The sequence below is a fragment of the Euleptes europaea genome, chromosome 15, assembly GCF_029931775.1.
Source record: "Euleptes europaea isolate rEulEur1 chromosome 15, rEulEur1.hap1, whole genome shotgun sequence".
Lineage (NCBI taxonomy): Eukaryota > Metazoa > Chordata > Lepidosauria > Squamata > Sphaerodactylidae > Euleptes > Euleptes europaea.
The window spans coordinates 40642029-40663992 of NC_079326.1; the positions used below are offsets into that span (position 1 = coordinate 40642029).

The 21964-nt window shown below is 44.1% G+C and overlaps 2 protein-coding genes across 3 annotated transcripts in view; one reads left to right on the forward strand and one right to left on the reverse strand.

Annotated features, from left to right (window-relative positions):
- Positions 1-1356: 1356 nt before the first annotated feature.
- On the forward strand, positions 1357-14495 carry SCRN3 (secernin 3). Its single transcript, XM_056861576.1, has 7 exons — positions 1357-1521; positions 3014-3195; positions 5865-6064; positions 7087-7296; positions 10979-11141; positions 12293-12473; positions 14287-14495. The coding sequence occupies exons 1-7, from the start codon at positions 1363-1365 to the stop codon at positions 14449-14451; spliced, it is 1260 nt and encodes a 419-aa protein (XP_056717554.1). The 5' UTR covers positions 1357-1362; the 3' UTR covers positions 14452-14495.
- Positions 14496-19137: 4642 nt separating this feature from the next.
- GPR155 (G protein-coupled receptor 155) overlaps positions 19138-21964 on the reverse strand; it is a 38258-nt gene continuing 35431 nt past the window's right edge. The window contains exon 15 of one of the 2 annotated variants that reach the window (XM_056861571.1): positions 19138-19404. In XM_056861571.1, the coding sequence (XP_056717549.1) occupies positions 19152-19404 (253 nt within the window). In that variant the 3' untranslated portion in view covers positions 19138-19151. Of the gene's footprint in view, positions 19458-21964 lie in introns of both variants that reach the window. The other variant, XM_056861572.1, reaches the window with a different exon arrangement.

Sequence of the window (21964 nt, forward strand, 5' to 3'; positions counted from 1 at the left end):
CAGTTACAAGGATCAGGTAGTAGGAAGACCTCTGCTTGAAACCCTGGAGAGCTGCTGCGAGTCCAAGTAGTCGGTATTTACCTTGATAGACCAGTTATCTGACACATAAGGCAGCTTCAAGTTTGTGTGTATAGCTGCATTCACACGTCACGAAGAAACAAAGCCTAGTTCATTGTCTGGATCAGGCACTCTCTCTTTGCGTGGCACTGAAGTTGTTGTTCTAATGCAAATTTGTCTTGACATCTGAAGATGGGAATCTAATCCGATTAAAACTTGTTTCTTTCTTAATAGCTAGAATTCGAAACCACAATTTAATCTCTCAAACCCTTTCTTGGTGATTATACTCAGTCACAAATGTATGCAAGCTTATCAATACAATACACACACATCTGTCCTATATAAATAATACAATCTGTTTACATTGTACGATTTAATCATTTTTATGCCTAGTAGAAAGTTCTAGGTCGACCCTGGCAAGTATTTGGGTGGGAGACCTCCAAGGAATACCATAGTCATGATGTGGAGGCAGGCAATGGCAAACCACCTCTGAACGTCTCTTGCCTTGAAAACCCCACCAGATGTGGGGTCATAAGTCAGATGTGACTCAACAGCAAAATAAATAAAGCTCTAAGGCATCTCATCCTGTCTTACATGCCTTGCCATGAAATCCCACTGTGTTTTTAAATAAAAGCCTGCTACTAGCTCTTTGTGCTGACCTGAATGGCCCAGGCTAGCCTGATCTCGTCAGATCTCAGAAGCTAAGCAGGGTCAGCCATGGTTAGTATTTGGATGGGAGACCACCAAGGAATACCAGGGTTGCTGTGCAGAGGAAGGCACTGGCAAACCACCTCTGTTAGTCTCTTGCCATGAAACCGCAAAAGGGTCACCATAAGTCGGCTGCAACTTGAAGGCACTTTACACACACACACACTAGCTCTTTAGGAGCCCCGTGGCGCAGAGTGGTGTACTGCAGTCAAAAGCTCTGCTCACGACCTGAGTTTGATCCCAACGAAAGTTGGTTTCAGGTAGCCGGCTCAAGGTTGACTCAGCCTTCCATCCTTCCAAGGTCGGTAAAATGAGTACCCAGCTTGCTGGAGGTAAAGGGAAGATGACTGGGGAAGGCAGTGGCAAACCACCCCATAAACAAAGTCCACCTAGGAAACATCGGGATGTGACGTCACTCCATGGATCAGGAATGCACAGGGGACCTTTACCTTTACCTTTTACTAGCTCTTTATCTGAGATGGTGTGCACATTGTATGTATTTCCTTCTTTCAATAGCAATTGAGACAGCTATTTATCATTTGTGCAGCACCAGGAAAAAGGGTAGCTGCTTATCTGACCTCTGTATTATTTTCCAGGATGATGGAACCTTCCTCCTGTGATACTTTTGTGGCTCTGCCCCCAGCCACACTTGGCAACAGGATCATCTTTGGAAAAAACTCGGACCGGCCCTCTGATGAAGTCCAGGAGATCGTGTATTTCCCTGCTTCCCATCATGAGCCAGGAGAAAAGGTCGAGGTAAGAACAAAGCGGCTGGAAAGAGAAGAGAATTGTGGCGGGAATCTGTGGACCCCCACCTTCTAGTTCGTTGTGCATGGCCCTCTCTGCCTGCTTCACTTACCAAAAGCAACCCAGAGAGATTTGGATATAAAAGAACCTTTCATACAGAGAAGCATTCAAGCAATATAAGTAGTAAACAGTTTTATTGAACTTACAGAAAGAATATGAAGCAAAGGAGAAAGCAATATTTAGTTGAACATATATTTAACAAACGTATACATACATTGACAGACATACAGAAACAAAGGCCTTTGGATCACTTCCAAAGAGAGAGACAGAGATGGCAACCATTCAAAGGGTCTGTGGTCTCTCAGTGGAAGGACAAAGAACTGGGGTTTTGGGTTGTTCCTTTATAGAGAGGAGAGGGGGTCCCATATGACCCCTCCCTGTTACATTCTTAGGAAATGAGTTTTCTGCAAATCATGACTAAATTGTTTAGAAATATCTTGTTCCATAATAATTCAATGTCAGTTTTGATATCTGATTGTTTTGTCCATCCATGTTCCCAAAACAATCTCCTCCTAGAGTGGGCAGACAATTTGCCGCCTGCTTGAACGGCCTTGATTTGGAGCACGCAATGTGCTTTGGTTGACTAGCTCCTGTGCCCTTTAGGGTCAAGAGCCTAATTAGAGCTGATGTCAGCTAAAAGTCAGGTCTATAGGTGATAATGTATGTGGTCAATTTCAACCCAAACTCTTTTAATATAGATTACTAATATTTTTAATATAAACTAATGATCAATACTGAAAATTCTCACGACAAGAATCACCTTAGAACTTCTGTTTTTCTTTACCGCTTAAAGAGGGAAGAAGCAAAACAAACAATCATTTCCAAAATAAAATTCCATGCTGGTGCTTCAGTTAAAGCGTCACTGAAACCAGAAGCCAATGCATGAAATTCAGTTATGGTTAACAGTTAATTAGTTGTAGAAAAGAGTAAGAGTCCAGTAGTAGCTTAAAGACCAGCGTGGTGTAGTGGTTAAGAGTGGTGGTTTGGAGCGGTGGACTCTAATCTGGAGAACTGGGTTTGATTCCCCACTCCTCCACATGCGTGGTGGACTCTAATCTGATGAACCAGGTTGGTTTCCCCACTCCTACAAATGAAGCCAGCTGGGTGAGCTTGGGCTAGTCACAGTTCTCTTAGAGCTCTCTCAGCCCCACCTACCTCACAGGATGTCTCTTGGGAGGGGAAGGGAAGGTGATTGTAAGCCGGTTTGATTCTCCCTTAAATGGTAGAGAAAGTTGGCATATAAAAACTAACTCTTCTTCTTCTAACATTTCTGGCAGGGTATGAACTTTCAGCTCACTTCTTCAGATAGTTAATTAGTTGCAATTTGAGCTAATACTTCCTTTAAAAAATACCGGGTAGAATACAACAGACAACTCAGAAAATGTTTTGCAGAATCTCATTACCCATTTTTATTATAATTAGGTTTTTTTTAAAATTGCAGTGCACCTATATAGAACTAGAACAAGTGCCAGAAACATACGCAGTTGTCCTGAGTCGCCCATCATGGCTATGGGGTGCTGAGATGGGAGCCAATGAGCATGGGGTTTGCATTGGAAACGAAGCAGTGTGGGGGAGAGAAGAAATCGGTGATGATGAAGCGCTCCTGGGCATGGATCTCGTCAGGTGTGTAAGCAACATTAACACATGAAAACATGAAGCTGTCCTATACTGAATCAGACCCTTGGTCTGTCAAAGTCAGTATTGTCTACTCAGGCCGGCAGCGGCTCTCCAGTGTCTCAGGCAGAGGTCTTTCACATCACCTACTTGCCTAGTCGCCGGAGATGCCGGGGATTGAACTTGGGACCTTCTGCATGCCAAGCAGATGCTCTGCCACTGAGCCACAGCCTCAGTGAAGCTTGCTGGAGAAAGATGTTATTTTACCCATATGTGGATAGTGGGAATATTGGAGCTGGTTCACATGTGGGGTTGGATCTTGGATCCCGATTGATTTGTCAGTTTCCACCAGTTCTCCCTTCCACTGCAGACACACCCTCTTTGCTACAGTAGCAGCACTTCATAGAGATCACTGGGTTGCAGTGGGAGGTGGGAAAGTCCCATTCTGCTGACGGAAATTTTAGTTGGGATCCAGTGTCTCATCCAGCGTCTAGATCAGTGTCTCATCGCTGTGATAACTCGGCACGGAGTGGCTCGCAGCTGAGTGTGTCAAGTGCCTCTTTAGAAAAATGCTGGGTTTGTGATGAAAACTCTAGCTGTGTTGTTTTACACATGCCAGATGTCACGCAAAGTTGCAGTCGACAAGGGATAAACGTGCATATGTTACCCTGAAACGTTAATAATTCTGGGAAACATATGAAGACTTCAAGCTGTTAGCTTCCCATAAAGGTTTTATTGCAATATCAATATATAATGGAAACCTCCTTCTAGGAAAATGCCGTTTTATCTTAAAGAGGGAGAAAAAGCCCTCGTTTTTGATGTTCGAGCAATAGGTGGTGCCTCTGTGAATCCATCTCCCAAGAAGCACAGTCAGATTTGAATCTGTTGTTGGTTTTTTCCTCCATTTTGTTCTAGTAGCAACCTCAGCACCCTATGCAAAGGCAATCAGGGCTGAGCTGTTTAGCTGTTCCTACCTTTCTAAACCCTCCCAACCTTGCAAGCACACTCTTTTGCCAGTGCTCTGTGAATAGAAACTGTTTTAAGGATTGCCGGGGCAAAAAGATTTTTGAGTAGTCCTTCTCTTCAAAGCTGCTAAGGCAGGGCCCCCGAAATTTTTCAATGCTACGGCCGCCTTTCGAATTCTGACACGGGGAGGCGGGCACAACAACAAAATAGCTGCCAAAAAAGGTGAGCTGACTGCAGAATGTCAGGGAGTGGGGCTATGCATAACTCTGCCAAGAGAGACCCAGGCCCTCCAGGACCTAGCTCAGTTCTGCAGGGCCTGTAAGACAGAGATGTTCTGCTAGGCCTATGGTTGAGGCAGCAACGGTTTCCATCATAGCTGGCCTCCCTTCCCCCATCCCTATTTATTCAGGTTAACTGACCTGGGGACTCAAACTATCCTCCGAGAGCCAGCGTGGTGTAGTGGTTAAGAGCGGTGGTTTGGAGCAGTGGACTCTGATCTGGACAACCGGGTTTTGATTCCCCACTCCTCCACATGAGCAGCGGATGCTAATCTGGTGAACTGGATTTGTTTCCCTACTCCTACACACGAAGCCAGCTGAGTGACCTTGGGCTAGTCACACTCTCAGCCCACCTACCTCGCAGGGTGGGGAAGGGAAGGTGATTGGAAGCCGCTTTGATTCTCCCTTAAGTGGTAGAGAAAGTCGGCATATAAAAATTAACTCTTCTTCTTCTTCTCCCTGGGCTGGCTGCTGACCAGCGTACCATGAAACTGGGCGCCAGCTGGATTTTAGATTTTATAGATTATGTTTTAATTGGGAGTTATATTTGTATTTTAATGTAAAATGGATTATATTAGTAATATTGTTTTGATGTGAGCCACTCTGAGCCTGGCCTTGGCTGGGATAGAGCAGGGTACAAAATTTAAAAATAAATAAAATCTAATAGTAACTCTTTTACATTTCAGGCAGAAGCTTTTAAATTGAATATTTTTAAAAATGACCATATTTAAAATATTTTCTTGAATAGACTCATTCCTGCATACCTCCAGGCATGCAGTGAAGATCCTTGTGCTGTGGTGGCAGCTGCTACCAAAGCAACATGTTAAAAACTCTGCACACCCAATCAGTTCTCCACTGGCCAAACAACATATCTGGCCCCACCCCCTTTCTAAAAACATTTCACGGGCACCAGGAAAGGTATCAATGTCCATGGGCACTATGTTGGGGACCCCTGCCCTAAGGGGAAAATATCGGACACTACCATGAACCAGAACCGGGAGTTGTTTTTTTTAACTTACTGGAACCTCTAGGTCAGTGGTTCCCAACCTTTTTTTGACCAGGGACCACTAGGACTTTTTTGTTCGGTGCAGGGACCCCAAGGTTCAAAATAAAAATTCAGGGAATTTGAAAATAAACTTTAATCATAACTGTTAGTTAAACATTAAACTTAGAATTATATTTGAATATATATATATATTATAATAGAGAACTTTTAATTGAAAATATTAATTTATTATGGGTTTATAACTTTGTTTCGTGGACCTTAATTTAGTTCTCGCGGACCCCTGGGGGTCCATGGACCCCTGGTTGGGAACCAGTGCTCTAGGTAGAGTAATGTGCACCCAATTGCAATAATATTCTCTTAAAATAGCTGTTAGGAGTCACAAAGAGCAATTTCTTACAAAAAATTAACACTTTTGTGCTTTCTTTAAGACTTGGACTTGAAAGAGCTGACACTGCTGAGAAAGCTGTCGGCATCATGGTTGACTTGTTGGAAAAGTACGGCCAAGGTGGGAACTGTATGGAGAGCCACATGGCGTTTACCTACCATAATAGTTTCCTGATCGCCGACAGAAAGGAAGCCTGGGTGCTGGAAACCTCTGAAAAGCACTGGGCAGCAGAGCATGTGAAAGGTAGGCATAAGAACATAAGAAAGGCCCTGCTGGATCAGGCCAAGGCCCATCAAGTCCGGCAGTCTGTGCACCCAGTGGCCAACCAGGTGCCTCTAGGAAGCCCCCAAACAAGACAACTGCAGCAGCATCCTGCCTGTGTTCCACGGCACCTCATATAATAGGCATGCTCCTCCGATCCTGGAGAATAATGCCCATAACTCTTCCTGTGTCCTCTAAATAGATTAAGAATATATGACTTTCAAGTGCCCATCTTCCATAGGCCACATGAGCATGGATGCAAATGTTGACAAAGGTGGTGTGACTGATACCGGTGTGGCTTTGTCAAGAGCCAGTGTGGGGTAGTGGCTTACAGCTCATTCCTGACCTTTAAGGGAGAAAGCCCTTAGGAGGCCAGGAAGGCGCTGCACCGGCATTTGGGCCCCCTGTGTGGCAGCCAGGCTACTTATGCCGGTGTTAGTGGCCCCAGCACCGGTGTGGAGGCCTGGACTCCAGTTGCTGGTCACCGCTGCGGCAGTGCCACCCCTTGAACGCTGGTGGGGCCTTCCGCTGGCAGGGACGCCGGCGTAAAGGCCCGTGCCAGCGTTCCCAGGGGCGCCGAGAATGGCGTTGCTACACCTCCTTTTTAGGCATGCCGGGGGGCGGGGGCAGAAGCAGATTTCTGAGCATGGAACAATATCTACTATTATCAGTGGAGGAAGGGGCCAAAAGCCACTCTCAGTGTTACCATCAAGACAATAATATTATGAAATCTTTCCGTTGGTTTCAAACAGTTTTGGGCAGTTTTGATTTTGTTAGCCACCTTTGAGCAGGCCATAGGGAAAGCTGGGGCATAAAACAGATGAGTGGCAGGGAACAATACATTTTGTGTTCTGGGATTTACCTTGTGTAATAAAATCTCCCGGTATCCTTCTAAATGCAAACAAAACAAGAAACTCATTGGGTCAGGTTTGTGCAGTACATTTTGAGGCGTTCATGAAGAGACCTATTTTCACAGTTCATGTCTGTTTTAAAAACCAATCCAGAGGGAGTGCGGAACATTTCCAATCAGCTGTCCATAACCAAGGTTGATCGTGGCCATCCAGAAATAAAGGATTATGCTAGGAGCAGAGGATGGTGGGATGGCGAGAAAGAGTTCGATTTTGCCGCCACGTATTCCTACGTCAATACTGCCAGAATGACTGCAACGAGAGGCAGATACTGCGAAGGCTATAAGCTGCTGAAGAAACACGAAGGTATCTTTGAATAGTGATAGGATTTAAGTTTGTACATTTTTACATACGTGAATACATCTGTCGAGGTATTAAAGGGCAACTATAGGACACTCAGGCCCTCCATCTGGCAAGTTATTAGACAAACGAGCCTTTGAAAGATGAGACATGTTACCACTGAGCCACAGCCCCCCCCCCCCAATGTAAATATCAAGTTGGCCTCAGGTCCAGTACTCAGGACTAGCAACTATTTACTGTTCCTTTTTCCTAGTGGCTTTCAACAATTCCAGACTTGAGAAGGCATCTTTAATCTGCCACATTGGGCCCATCTTCCGCTGTCAACATAATGTGCTGTAATTCTGCTAACATAATAGATTGTATTTCCAGCCTCCCCCACCCCCACTGCAGCTCACCATAGTCCTCAAAATGTGGCCTCCTAGTTTTGGTGTGTGTGTGGGGGAGGAATAACGCTGGGTGTGATGTAGAGGTCTTCAGGGGAAGGGGAAATCGGGGAAACCCCCTCAACTACCCCTGTAAGATGTTGTCTTCCATAGAAAATCTGCATTGGACACAACCCTCTTTATCCTTACATTATCTGTCTAGACTTCTGTCTTTTCTTTTTGTCTCTTCTTCCTCCTCTCTGATTCACGCCCAAGCAGAGGTTTGTGGCCAGCTTCTTATCTCAGCACTGTCCCTGATTATGTATGATAGTGTGTAATGATGCTACTGGAATACAAGAATAGCATTTACTGAATCACGCCCAAAGACTGGTACGACAAGTGCAGATTGTTTATAGCTTTGGCTCTTTCTTATCCCTCTTGGATCAGTGAAAGCCACCACAAAAAAACTGGGTGTTATCAGGAATGAGCACATCCTTCCCCTAACTTACATAAGAATATAAGAAACGCCATGCTGGATCAGACCAAGGCCCATCAAGTCCAGCAGTCCGTTCACACAATGGCCAACCAGGTGCCTCCAGGAAGCCCACAAACAAGACAACTGCAGCAGCATTCTCTTGCCTGCGTTTCACAGCACCCAATATAATAGGCATGCTCCTCTGATCCTGGAGAGAACAGGTATGCATCATGACCAGTAGCCATTTTGACTAGTAGCCGTGAATACCCCTCTCCTCCATGAACATGTCCACTCCCCTCTTAAAGCCCTCCAAGTTGGCAGCCATCACCACATCCTGGGGCAGGGAGTCCCATAATTTAACTATGCGATGTGTGAAGAAATACTTCCTTTTTATATTTTGAATCTCTCACCCTCCAGCTTCAGCAGATGGCCCCGCATTCTAGTATTATGAGAGGGGGAGAAAAGCTTCTCCCTGTCCACTCTTCCCATACCATGCATAATTTTATAGACCTCTATCTTGTCTCCCCTTAAACGCCTTCTTTCCAAGCTAAACAGCCCTAAGCGTTTTAACTGCTCCTCACAGGGCAGTTGATCTTGTCCCCTGATCATTTGGTTGCTTATAGTTTGTATTTCTTTAAGGAAGCTCACCTAATAGTTGAGGAGCCTGGCTTCAGGGGAAGTCTGTAGCAGCACAGACTCCGGAGGAGTATGGCACTCTCTTTTGAGCGCAGCCAATCTCTGTGATTCTTGCAACAGCTATTAACTTGCTATTGATTGCTTACTAGATGTATATGAGAATTGCAGTTATAGTCATGTGTGCTTCAAAAAAACTTAAGCCCAAATAAAATTGCACCCCTCTGTTTCTATATTTGTTCTGCTGGAGTTCTGCCAGCCCCAATTGCAGCAGTTATTTTACGCTCCCCAGTGGATTGCTTATAGCTGTAATATCCCTGTGATAATGCAAATCCCGCGTTCATTTGGGGGGGATTGCAGCTTCTGAATACTGAACATTTTTTTTAATACCTGTCTAGTGTGATGGCGTTGTGGAGGTTCAATCATGGTCTTTATCCAAATCTCCATTTTCCAGTACTTACCTCAGCATTTTTAAGGCGCACCAGGTGTTCAAATTATCAGCCTGACGCTGCTTAAGCTTTGTTTTTTTTAAAAAAATATATTGAGGGAGTCATTATTGTAACACACACTAATCTCTGAAGATTTTACTATCAATTTTTTAAAATCTTCTAAAATTTTGGCAGCAGAGGATTTGTTTTTCTTAACAGTGAGATGGTTAATTTAAGATGGTCACTAGGTGTTTTTAGATGAAAAACCCAGGAAAACATGTTGAAAACATTTTAAAATGTAGAAGAGTTGGTGTTTATATGCCAACTTCCTCTACCACTTAAAGAAGAATCAAACCGGCTTACAATCTCCTTCCCTCCCCCTCCCCACAACAGACTCCCTGTGAGGTAGGTGTGGCTGAGAGAGAGTGACTAGATCAAGGTCACCCAGCTGGCTTCATGTGTAGGAGTGGGGAAACCAACCCAGTTCATCAGATTAGCATCCACAGCTCATGTGGAGGAGTGGGGAATCAAACCTGGCTTTCCAGATCAGAGTCCACCGCTCCAAACTACCACTCTTAATCACCACACCACACTAGCAAGTCTGGGACACACTGAGCATTTGAAAAAGACAGAGAAAGAGATTCATTCATATAGGCGAGAAACCTGTGTCTAAAGATTTGACTGGTTATTGTAAGCAATTGGGTGAACTCTACCTTCCTCATCTCTGAAGTTCCTCGCCATAACCATCTCTTTCCTCCCTCAGCCCATTTTCTCTCCAAGTTTTCATTTCCATCTCAGCTACTCCCTGTTTAGTTCTGCTCGTCCCTTGTTCTTCTGGAGCATTCCCTTTCCCAACGTTATCTGTTTAATCGCACTCTTATTCCCCTAGAAGGAGATGCCATGGCTCAGTGGTAGAGGTTCTGTTTGGCATGCACAAGGTCCCAGGTTCAATCCCTGACATGTCCAGTTCAAAAGATCAGGTAGTAGGTGATGTGAAAGACTTCTACCTGAGACGCTGGAGAGCCTTGCTAGTCTGAGTAGACCATACTGTCTTTGGTTTGACATAACTGACAGAAAGTGGCATAATCTTGACAGCCAGCGTGGTGTAGTGGTTAAGAGCGGTGGTTAGGAGCGGTGGACTCTAATGCAGAATCAGCCTAGAGCAGCGGTTCCCAAACTTTTGAGTCATGGAGCACTTTTCAGGCGAGAAATTCATCACGGAGCACTAATTTTCACCTAGCACCTATATACTAAACTGAATGACAGTAGTATTTTTCTTTCCAATCTCTTCACGGAGCACTAGGTGTTTTGCGGAGCACCAAGTGCTCTGTGGAGCACAGTTTGGGAACCGCTGGCCTAGAGCATCCCTGGCAAGTGTTTGTCCAACCTCTGCTTAAAGACCCCCAGTAAGGGAGCTCACCACCTCCCTAGGTAGCTGATTCCACTGTCAAAACAACTCTTTCTGTAATTTTTTTCTCCTAATATCCAGCTGGTACCTTTCCGCCTGCAATTTAAACCCATTATTGTGAGTCCTATCCTCTGCTGCCAGCAGGAACAGCTCCCTGCCCTCCTCTAAGTGACAGTCCTTCAAAAACTTAAAGAGAGCAATCATGTCCCCCCCTCAACCTCCTCTTCTCCAGACTAAACATTCTCAGCTCCCTCAGCCTTTCCTCATAGGGCTTGGCAAGTATATCCTTTCCCCTTTTACCCTTTCCCCTAATTGTTGCTAGACAGGTATGTGGCTTGATAAGAGTCACTGTTTAGTTACATGCTGTGTTTTCTTCTCATAGGCAGGATAAGTGCCGAAACAATGATGAGTATTCTTCGGGACAAGGAGAGTGGTATTAACATGGAAGGAGGCTTTATGACCACTGGAAGCATGGTTTCTGTACTCCCGCAGGATCTCAGCCTCCCTTGCATTCATTTCTTTACTGGAACCCCGGACCCTGACAGGTGACATACACAATAATTTGTCACAAAACTTAAACCCTGCCAGTGCAACTTTTCTCGGTGATGACCCTTGTAAACAGACTTCCAAAATGGAACAGAAGTTCCAGAACTGATCTGCAACAGTGGCACTTAACTCCCCACGAATGGCTGTTCCTATTAATTGATCAGACTACTCTTCCAAATATATTTTTGCTCTTGTTTAAAAGGTTTATACCCTGCCTTTATTGTTTCAAGCAAAAAAGATGATTTTTAGCAATCATATTAATAACAGTAAGACTTTTTTTGACTTGGTGCCTAAAAATAGTAAGTTTTACTTGATGCCTAATAGATAATAAAGCTGGAACCAAATGGGTATCTCTGGGGAGGAATTGAATTCCGTAACTGGGCACCACCAGAGAACAAGCCCTGTCCCCCATCCAGATCAATCCTTGGTCATACCGCCACCCACAGCCTCTGAAATGGGCTAGGTAATCAAAGCAGGGCCTTGGAGGATGATCTTAAGGAATTTGCAGGATTGTATGGGAGCAGGATTGTATGGGAGCATACCTAGGCCCCAACCTGCTTAGTCCTCATTACCCGTGGCGCAGAGTTGTAAGCTGCAGTACTGCAGTCAAAGCTCTGCTTATGATCTGAGTTTGATCCCGATGGACTGACAAAATATACTCAGATTAATTGGCTCTGGTTAATATCCTGGCAGCCATATTTTGAATCAAGTGCTCTTCAAAGGCAGACCCATATACAGTAATCTAGTCAGTGTGTATGGTTAAAGATCACTAGCTTGAAGAGATGGTATGTTTGTGGAATCTGCTTTGACTATCTAAATACTCCTCCACATGAAGCCAGCTGGGAGACCTTGGGCTAGCCAAAGCTCTCTTAGAGCTCTCTCAGCCCCACCTACCTCACAGGGTGTCTGTTGTGGGGAGGGGAAGGGGAGGTGATTGTAAGCAGGTTTGATTCTTCCTTAAGAGGTAGAGAAAGTCGGCATATAAAAACCAACTCTTCTGCTTCTTCTGCTTCTTCAATGTTAAGTGGGTTAGGAAATACTTGAAAGCTCTCCTCAAGGAAAGTAGGGGGAGAAGTGTGCAGCATCCATTGATCAACTTGGCACGGTTACTGATTTTCACTTTACTTTGTGTTTACATTTGACTTTGCAGATCGGTCTTTAAACCTTTCATATTCGTGCCAAATATTACTCAGCTGCTAAGAACCAGTTCCCCAGTGTTTGGTCCTGAGGATCCAGTTAAAAAGAAGCCGCGTTTTCAGTCTAAGCCAGACAGAAGGCACGAACTCTACAAAAAACACGAAAGCGTGGCTGTCCTGATGGAAACTTCCAAGGTGGGTGAATCTAAGAGAGATCTGAATAGGATGAAGAGTGTCGATATAAAACAGAGCTCAGGAAAAGAAGTTGTACAAGCTGTTCTGCTCAAATAATCCTAGTGTAATTTAATACTTCAGCTTGTGGTCCAGGCCCAGATGTACTTATGAAAGGTCAAGAGGATATATGTGCGAACTGAAGTATCTCTTTCCTAGGCTTGGGCCAAGCTAAATAATTCTTATGTTCACCTCGAAAGCCACACAGCGTGGCGTTCCACCAAACAGAGTGGCATTCAGTAAGACAGCAACAATTGTATAACTGCAGGTATGCTGTCCTCTTTTGGGCCCTGGTTCATAGGATAGGAATTGGCGCAGTCTGGCTGGCAGCGCTCCCTGCCTTTTCCCTGTTCCCACTCTTCTTTTGCCTTCTCATTAAGTCCAAGACAAGCTGAATGTCTATACACATACACAGAGTACAGACAGCCTGTGCTCCCTTTCATTCATATACGTGCCACTATTGCTATTTTTTACACAGTGTGCTGAGAAACCTTTGTGCTTGCCTAAAGAGGATATCTCAAGATAAGCCATGTCTTATTAGTTATTGGAATATTTTTATCCCACACTCGTCATAGCAAGCCAGTATGGTGTAAGGATTAAGAATGGCGGATTCTAGTCTGGAGAACCAGGTTTGATGAAGCTCCACATGAAGCCTGCTGGGTGACTTTGGGCTAGACGCAGCTCTCTCCAAACTCTCTCAGCCCCACCTACCTCACAAGGTGTCTGTTGTGGGGAGAGGAAGGGAAGGCGATTGTAAACCGGTTTGAGACTCCATAAAGATAGAGAAAAGCGGGGTATTAAAACCAACGCTGCTTCTAAATATATTCAAGGCAGCTTAAAACATAAAATAAGAATAAAAACATGGGTTGGAGTCAACCAGTTATTTCACTGGTTGAAAGGGGGAGTCCCCTTTGACTGCCTAAAAAGCTATGCTGGGGCTCATGGGACCTCCGTGGATAAAAGCAATGTAGGACATGGGATGTAGTAAAGAGAGGATTTAGATGAGACTAAAAGCACGAGGGATCCACCCCAGCACTGTTATAGCAGCATGAAACCATGGCAAGTGGATAAAAACTATTAAAACAGCATCAGAATAAACATTTCACCAGAAAACAGATGTAAAATCTTTGGAACAATCACCACCACGAAGTGTTTTCTCACTTTAATAAGTATGGGAAACTAAAGTGAGAAAACTCTTCGTGGTGGTGATTGTTCCAAAGATTTTACGTCTGTTTTCTGGTGAAATGTACCAGCACAAGAATTAAGTACTTCAAATAATCCAACTTTGATAAAGAATATACATTCCTAACACCACAACTAGAAGCTGTGGGTGGCTCTCGGTAAGAAACTTTTAAAAAACGCAAGATTATGGGTTGGATCCTATGGAAGATTTCGTCATGTGCAACACAGTCCTTGGAGAAGTGGTAAAATGACTTCTCACTGTCTGCCTGCACCAAGTGAAAAAGATCGCACCTCTGGCCATCTTTTCCGTGTGTGCAAAACACAGCACAAAAATATTTCTGTTGATACGATTTTAAAACTAAATTAAATGTAATCATGTGAACCATCTTTACATTTATATTCACACTGGTCCGTTAAAAATGATATTAAAGGACTGTGTGGTGCTGCAGTCATTGTGCTGTTTGCGCAAGCAGAACGGCACCAAGTAAATTTCACTCATTGCTGGATCCAGCCTTATGATTTTAAAGGTATATGTTCATGAAATGTTGAAGAATGCGTTGCATTTTTAATTTAATTTTAAAACATCTTTGTGTAGGAAAAGGGCAACGAAGTGCTGAAGCAGATTCGAAATTTAGAGAAGGAGAAGATTAATGAAATGGAGCATATTTTGCAGAGCGGATGCTTCGACGTTGACCAAGCAGTTCACCTTTTCTCAAAGTGCGTAGAAGAAGAAATCCATGAATATATGCCTAAGGATTAAAGATCTGCCCTTGTAGAATTTGGTACTGTTTGCACTTAATCTGTTGTCCGAGTAAATTGCACTTATGGCTTCCCAAAGCAGGTTTGTTTGCACATGGCCTGTTCCAGCTAAATAGCCCTTGTTGAGCACAGAATGACAAATATTAATATTAGGCATGGGACATAGATCTGTTAATTATGAATACTGCTCTAAACCATCTAATGATGGCGATTTGCACTGCGCACGTCTTATCTGTACATAGAGCTCAGATTGAAGTGTTAAAACAAAGTAGAGTTTATGACACATATAGGTTTCTAGTGAGTGGTGTAGACATAGAATATCTGATGGCATTCTTTCCCAATGTCCTTACCCATGATTAACACAAAGCCAGGGTTTGCTGTTAACCAGAACTTGACCCTACTAACATGAATCGTGGTTTCAGAACACCATCGGTGTAATTCATAATCATGTGGATGAAGAAGAAGTTGCACAGAAGTGCAGGGCGTATGTGAGCTTGTTGCTTGCTCCTGATTTTAGCATTAGAGAGCTAGATTTTGCAGTTCAGAACTTTAAGTGCTTAATAGAAATAATATATTTAAGAGGCCCTAAGACAATGTGGCCCTGACCTGGATGGCCCAGGCTAGCCTGATCTCGTCAGATCTCAGAAGCTAAGCAGGGTCAGCCCTGGTTAGTATTTGGATGGGAGACCACCAAGGAATACCAGCGTTGCTGTGCAGAGGAAGGCACTGGCAAACCACCTCTGTTAGTCTCTTGCCATGAAAACCCCAAAAGGGGTCGCCATAAGTCGGCTGCGACTTGACAGCACTTTACACACACACAAGATAATGTGGTTATATGTTATTACATAGAATAAAAATAGAATGCTGTAATGTCAGTCTGAAAAGTCTGACTGTACAGAAATATTTTTTTTTAAATGGAAGTAATTGAAATCAGGCGGCCGCTGTACACTGCCAGAAAACAGATCAGTATAGTACTATTAAAAATAGTTTACATTGATAATTGGTTACAAGCGATTTTTCCCCCCAGTTATGTGCTTTGCACAGGAAAAGTATTCAAATACCACAAGCCAGTTTCTCAATGAGCAGTATTGCAGATCTATAAAAACACACCTACTGTGAAACTGCAGTAAGATGGTAAGTTTGCAAGTCTACTGTTATAAAAATGTCTCCCAGGCACAACAAAGCATGTATACTGTTCTTCCGTCAGTCACATACCAGTGTTACTTTCTATGCTGTTCGGAGAAAGGTGACATTAAGAGCAGAATTCCATATCTGCTGTGAAAGACGCTATACAATATTGTGCTTTTATCACTCCAATAGTCAAGATGACAATATCATTTTTAATTATCAAGTTCAGGCATTTTTGAGAATGTGCCTCTTCAAAGACATACAAATCTAAAGCAGGTGCACTAAATGTAAATAAGATTTTGATGACTTTGAAAGGTTTAATGACAGTTTCCTTCAGAAAAGCAAGAGTTTTTATGCAAGTATGTTGCAGGCTAGCCTGATCTCGTCAGATCTCAGAAGCTAAGCAGGGTGAGACCTGGTTAGTATTTGGATGGGAGACCACCAAGGAAGGCCAGGGTTGCTGTGCAGAGGAAGGCACTGGCAAACCACCTCTGTTAGTCTCTTGCCATGAAAACCCCAAAAAGGAGTGGCCATAAGTCAGCTGCGACTTGACAGCACTTTACACACACATGTTGCAGTCATGCAACAGTACGGTAAAAATTGGTTACATCTAAGACCCCATTGGAAAACATGGAAGAGAACAAGCATGAATAAAAGCCTGTGGCTTTCAATGGGTCTTTCTTGTGATTGTTGCAGCCTATCTCAAGCTTGGTTGTCATTGAACACAGTTAAATATTCCTTGGCAAGCTTTATCTGTGGCCTAAAACTTGATGGTAGGATGCTAAACAGGAACTAAACGAATTATTGAACCAAAGGAATTGGGCTTCTGTCAACATTTAATTGAACAGAATCATTTTATCTTCACTTGTATGATGCCTGTTGGTTTATGTGTTTTTTTTTAAAATAGGCGTATTTTGTTTCTTCTCAGAGTGTTGTGGGGGGAACGGGTACTCAAATCAATGGGAAAGCCTTAAAATGAAAATGTATTAACTCTACCAAAAATACACCAAATGAAAGGTAACGTTTCTGCAGCGGGTTGTATGTGCGGAATTTCACCACTGCGTGTGAACGCTGGTAGTTTTCTGGAGGAGTGTGGTTTTGCAGTGGATTGGCACCGTGTTTGTGATGCCAAAGAAGAACGATAAATTATATGTGCTGATACAGGAATAAAAGATAGTAAAGACAGCTGGACCATACGACTTCACGTGGTCAATTTCAGTATATACTGAGCGGCAAGCCCAATGGCCAGTTGCACACTCTTTGACTGCTGTCCTCTTGTGCACTTTTGCCCGCTCAGTTAACTGGGGGGCTAGCAGCAAGGGAGCTGCAGGCATGAGGACAAAAACACCAGGGGATGACTATTGGGTGAAGTACGATGCCAAGTACAAATAATGATGTTAACATTTCTTGGTGCCAGGCAATAATTAAGTCTCCCCCCAACACACACACCACCAACTGTGGAAAGGAATATTTGGAGCTACAAGATAGAACGATCTGTATTTATTGAGAAACTGAAAAGCAGAAAGTGTTGAATGACTATTTCCAAAATGGATTTCTCCATAACTCTTCCCAAAACAGAAACATGATCAGCTTCAGAAATATAACAGCAGGGCTCCCATTTTCAGCTGAAGACTAGGTTAAACCACACTTTACTATAAACAAAATGTTCTTCATTACGAAAGTTTGCATACAAGATAGAAGAAACTTTGTCAGCAAACTCTTCAAGTACAACATCGATATGATACCTGTTAGTTACATGTTTAACAGCGAAAGTAAGTGGTTCCCCAGATCACATCTTTCATGCATAATGTGCATCGGTTGTGGCTACTTGAGGCTGTTAGGACTAAATCCTACTACTACAGGATCACAGCCAAGTTTAAGAAGCCTGTCTTTGAAATACATCCATACCCCTACCAAAACGGGCAGCCCAATCCTAACCGGGGGGGGGGGTTTACTTACGACAGACTCCGGGGCGGTGTAGCTACGCCGCCTCCTCAGCGACAAGCAGAGGCGCAGAAGCTAAAATAAAATGAAATTCCTCCAAGCCCCGTGACACTCCTGCAAAAAGGGGCATTCCCAGGCTGAAAGGGAATGCCCCCTGTGACGCCAGCACGAGCCCTAGTGCCAGGAAAATGCTGCCAACGAGGCTGTGCCGGCATCCACAGCTCACGCTTCTCCCCAGAACTGGCGTTACTGGCCTGGAACTGGTGTTAGTGCCAGTTTAGCCGGCGCAAGTGGCATTAATGCTGGTGAAGGGGTCACGCCTGCTCAGATTCCCTTTCGTCGTCCCCCCATTAGGATTGTGCAGTTAATACACCACCCCGATGGTAAAAAATGAAGGCGTGTTAGAAGAAGATAATGCAGATCTAAGCCCTGTTTCAAATTCATTCGTTTATTTCAGTTACGCTGGCAATTAGTAACTATATGAAAAGTTAGCATTCCTCTCCTTTTTACAAAGATCAGTAAATGCCATTCCGTCCTCTAGTGTTCTTTACTGTGTAACACCCGCTTGCAGTGAGAAAAGGGACAAGATATATAGACAAGAAAAACATGGGTATAAAAAAATAGAGTAGCTGAAAATTGGTGGTGGGGGGTTTACTGGCACTTGATTGCATCTCACCTATTAAGAAACCCATGAAAATAGAGGGTTTTCCCCCACCTCCCAAGTCATTATTCCAAGGATAAAATATACATCAATGAGTTCTCAAAGTTGCATATGGGGGGGGGGGGGAGAATCAAACCTTATTCAAGTATTTGGTTATGTTTATTTTTAAGAAAGGCTTTTTGGTCTAATTTAGGAGGTGCAAATTAACCACAACCTCGCAGACATCAACTGATACCAGGCTGATGAGTACTTAAGAGGTTTGTGAAAAAACAAATGGCTTGGTTTTCAGTAGTTGTAAGCCAACAGTTCCTCTGAGAGCAATTATGAATGGAGAAAAACTAAAAAAAAAATGTTTAGATGACAATCCTGCATACCCTGAGGCTGGTTTAAATCCCACGGACTTCAACAGTAAAGCAATGGACAGTAAAGGATTGCAGCTCGCTTCTGAGGTCTTTAAGAGGACCAGCTTGCTTAGGCAAGGCCCCAAAGAGCAAAAACAGTCTGTTTATTTCTCAGTTTTAATCCTCCCAAACACCCACAGTGTTGGTTTAAATGGAGGGTTCGCTTGCAAAAAGCAAAAAGCCAGCACAGGCCAAGAAGAGCTTTTCAAGAGCCAATCTTAGCTGGTTATTTTTGCCAGTGCATCGCCTGGTACAAAAGCACAAAGAGAAAAAAAGGAGAGAACACAGTTTCCTGCAGAAGCAGATAACCACAGACAGGAAGAGAAAACTAGATCAGTTACTATGCGTGACTCCTGTCCGCGTTAAAAAATAAGTACCAAACACATCCTATTTTTGAGTTTATACGAGTTAAAATAATTCCCTGAAGTGACCTACGGCAAGTCTGCATTAAATACATGTTACATATAATTGTCTTTGGGCGGGAGACAAATAGGACCCTATTAGAGCTGAGAACTGAACAGCTGTGCCATCCAAGAGTGTCCCAACGGAGTGTTTCGGAAAGCCCCATCAGGCTAAGCTCCGAAGGACCTCCCCGTTTCCGTGGCTTTCTCTCACCATGGATCTCCTAGGAACAAAGCGATAGTGTAATTGCTCATCCCGAAACTCAAATTCATTGGTAATATGCCGGATGACGCCTCCTTTCACCAATCTGTCTCCATACACCACAGCTTCCCCACGGTCTAAGGCAAGGCCGACTTCGATGAGCCAGTCCACCAGGTCGCAGCCGAAGAAGACGCCAGTGGCCACCTTTACTCCACACCTGTATGTCAAAGGAATGATTCACCCACATGTTCTGTAAATCTCGTACCAGCACTGCTTGATGAGTGGGAAGAAAAGGCGGGGGGAATAGGGGGAAAACAAGGAAAGACAGCATGATAGTTAAAAGAACATTAAAAAGAGGACTTGCTAACCATTAAAGGTTTTTTTTTTTTTGCAAGCATGATTACCTTTCCCCCCATTAATCACAATCAAAACGCATGCATGTCTACTAAAGTTAGGCCACACGCAAGCTATCGCTTTGTTAACTGGATTAGTACCTAGGAACCAACCAATGATTTCACATTCATCACCATATGGATTAAAATCTCCACTCTACATACAAGAAGGCCAAAGAGAGAACTAAGACCTTGGATTCTAAGAAACTAACAGTGCATTCCTAAGGAGAGTTACTCCAGTCTAAGAAGAAGAGTTGGTTTTTATATGCCGACATTCTCTACCACTTAAGGGAGACTCAAACAGGTTTACAATCACCTTCCCTTCCCCACAACATACTCCTTGTGAGGTAGGTGGGGCTGAGAGAGTGTGACTAGCCTAAGGTCACCCAGCTGGCTTCGTGTGTATGAGTGGGGAAACAAATCCAGTTCACCAGATTAGCCTCAGCCGCTCATGTGGAGGAGTGGGGAATCAAACCCGGTTCTCCTGATTAGAGTCCACCGCTCCAAGCCACCGCTGTTAACCACTACACCACGCTGGCTCTCACTAAGCCCATTGAAATGAATGCTTAGACTGGAGTAACTCTCCTTAGGAATGCACTGTAAGAGGTAATGGATGTGCACATACAGGACACGGCGAAGACAGAAACACAAGAAAGCAATGATTCGGTGCTCCCCCCCCCCCCCAAAGCCCCTGCAGTTATGTTCCTATGGCTCATTTCCATCATTCACTAGCACAACAATATCCGGAGCTAGGTGGTCCCTTTCAAGTGAGGGATCACTGAGATGGTGGCTCTGAGATGAGGCTGCCAAACTGCTTTTCCCTGCGGTTGTGCTTCATGCAGTGGGAACAAATTTAAAAGCTCCTTCTGACATACACTAGCACAATTACATGCACTGCCTGTAGTCTGTGTGTATCACTGGCACGCCATGCTGATGCTGAATGCTGTGAGGTGCTGCACGCAGTAAAGATCTTTTCACTGCTACGCCTCTTTATGGAGGGGCTGCAGCTCAGTGGTAGAGCATCTGCTTGGCATGCAAAAGGTCCCAGGTTCAATCCCCGGCATCTCCAGTTAAAGGGACTAGGCAAGGAGGTGATGTGAAAGACCCCTGCCTGAGACCCTGGAGAGCCTCTGCCCATCTGAGTAGATAATACTGACTTAGATGGATCAAGGGTCTGATTCAGTAGAAGGCAGCTTCATGTGTTCATGTGAAGTGTTATCATGGGCATTCTGGGGCCTTGGAAATACATATTTTTAAAAATAACTGGCTAAACAGGCAGCCTTCAAATGCAGCTATGAAACTCTCCTTCAATTTGCAAAAGTTTAGAATTCTGCTAGTTTAGAAAAGCAGTAATTAAAGTCACTTATCCCTTTAATTTTTCATTAATACACAGGGTATTGAGAATGACACTGAGAAAGAAATGAAGCACCAGTTCCACTGTTGCAGCCAGGGAACAGAACTTTTAACCCTCAGCTGTAACAACGTAGGGTTGGATTTAGCTAAAATTTCTGCCAACAGAAGGACTTCCATCCACAGAAGTGCAACTTCCCTGCCTTTCTCCTGCCTAAAGTGCACCCTAAAACGCTGCTTCTGGGGAACCCCTAAGAATAGCTGGGGGCAGGGGGTGAGGTTTGCCATGGAAAGGGAGGAATTGGCGAAATAGAATTGGCCATGGAAGTGGGGCATTGGTGCACACAGAAATTTTAGCTAAATAAGAACATAAGAAAGGCCATGCCGGATCAGATCAAGGCCGATCCAGTCCAGTAGTTTGTTCACAGAGTGGCCAACCAGGTGCCTCTAGGAAGCCCACAAACAAGACGACTGGAGCAGCACCATCCTGCCTGTGTTCCACTGCACCTAATATATTCGGCATGCTCCTCTGATCCTGGAGAGAATAGGTATGCATCATGACTACATTTTGTATCCATTTTGACTAGTAGCCAGGGATACCCCTTTCCTCCAAGAACATGTCCACTCCCCTCTTAAAGCCTTCCAACCCAGTGTCCAGAAGTTGACTAATGGTAGTGAGTGACAGTGATTCTGCTTCCCTATACTCCAAGGGACGACCGCATGGTATAGCCCTATCTCGTCAGATCTCAGAAGCTAGGTAGGGTTGGCACTGGGATGGGGAACCGGCAAGGAAGACTCTGCAGAGGAAGGCAATGGCAAACCACCTCTGCTTAATCACTTGCCTTGAAAGCCCCTTGCTGGGGTCGCCATGAGTCAGTTGCGACTTGATGGCACTTACATATGTACGTAAACACTAATAGGAAGCAAGAGTGAAAAGTTCTGGAGCAAGTCAAGACCAGTGACACCATACAACAGCGAAAGACGACCAAGGAGTCTCTCAACATTTGCATTAAAATAAGCAGCAAAATGTGAGAA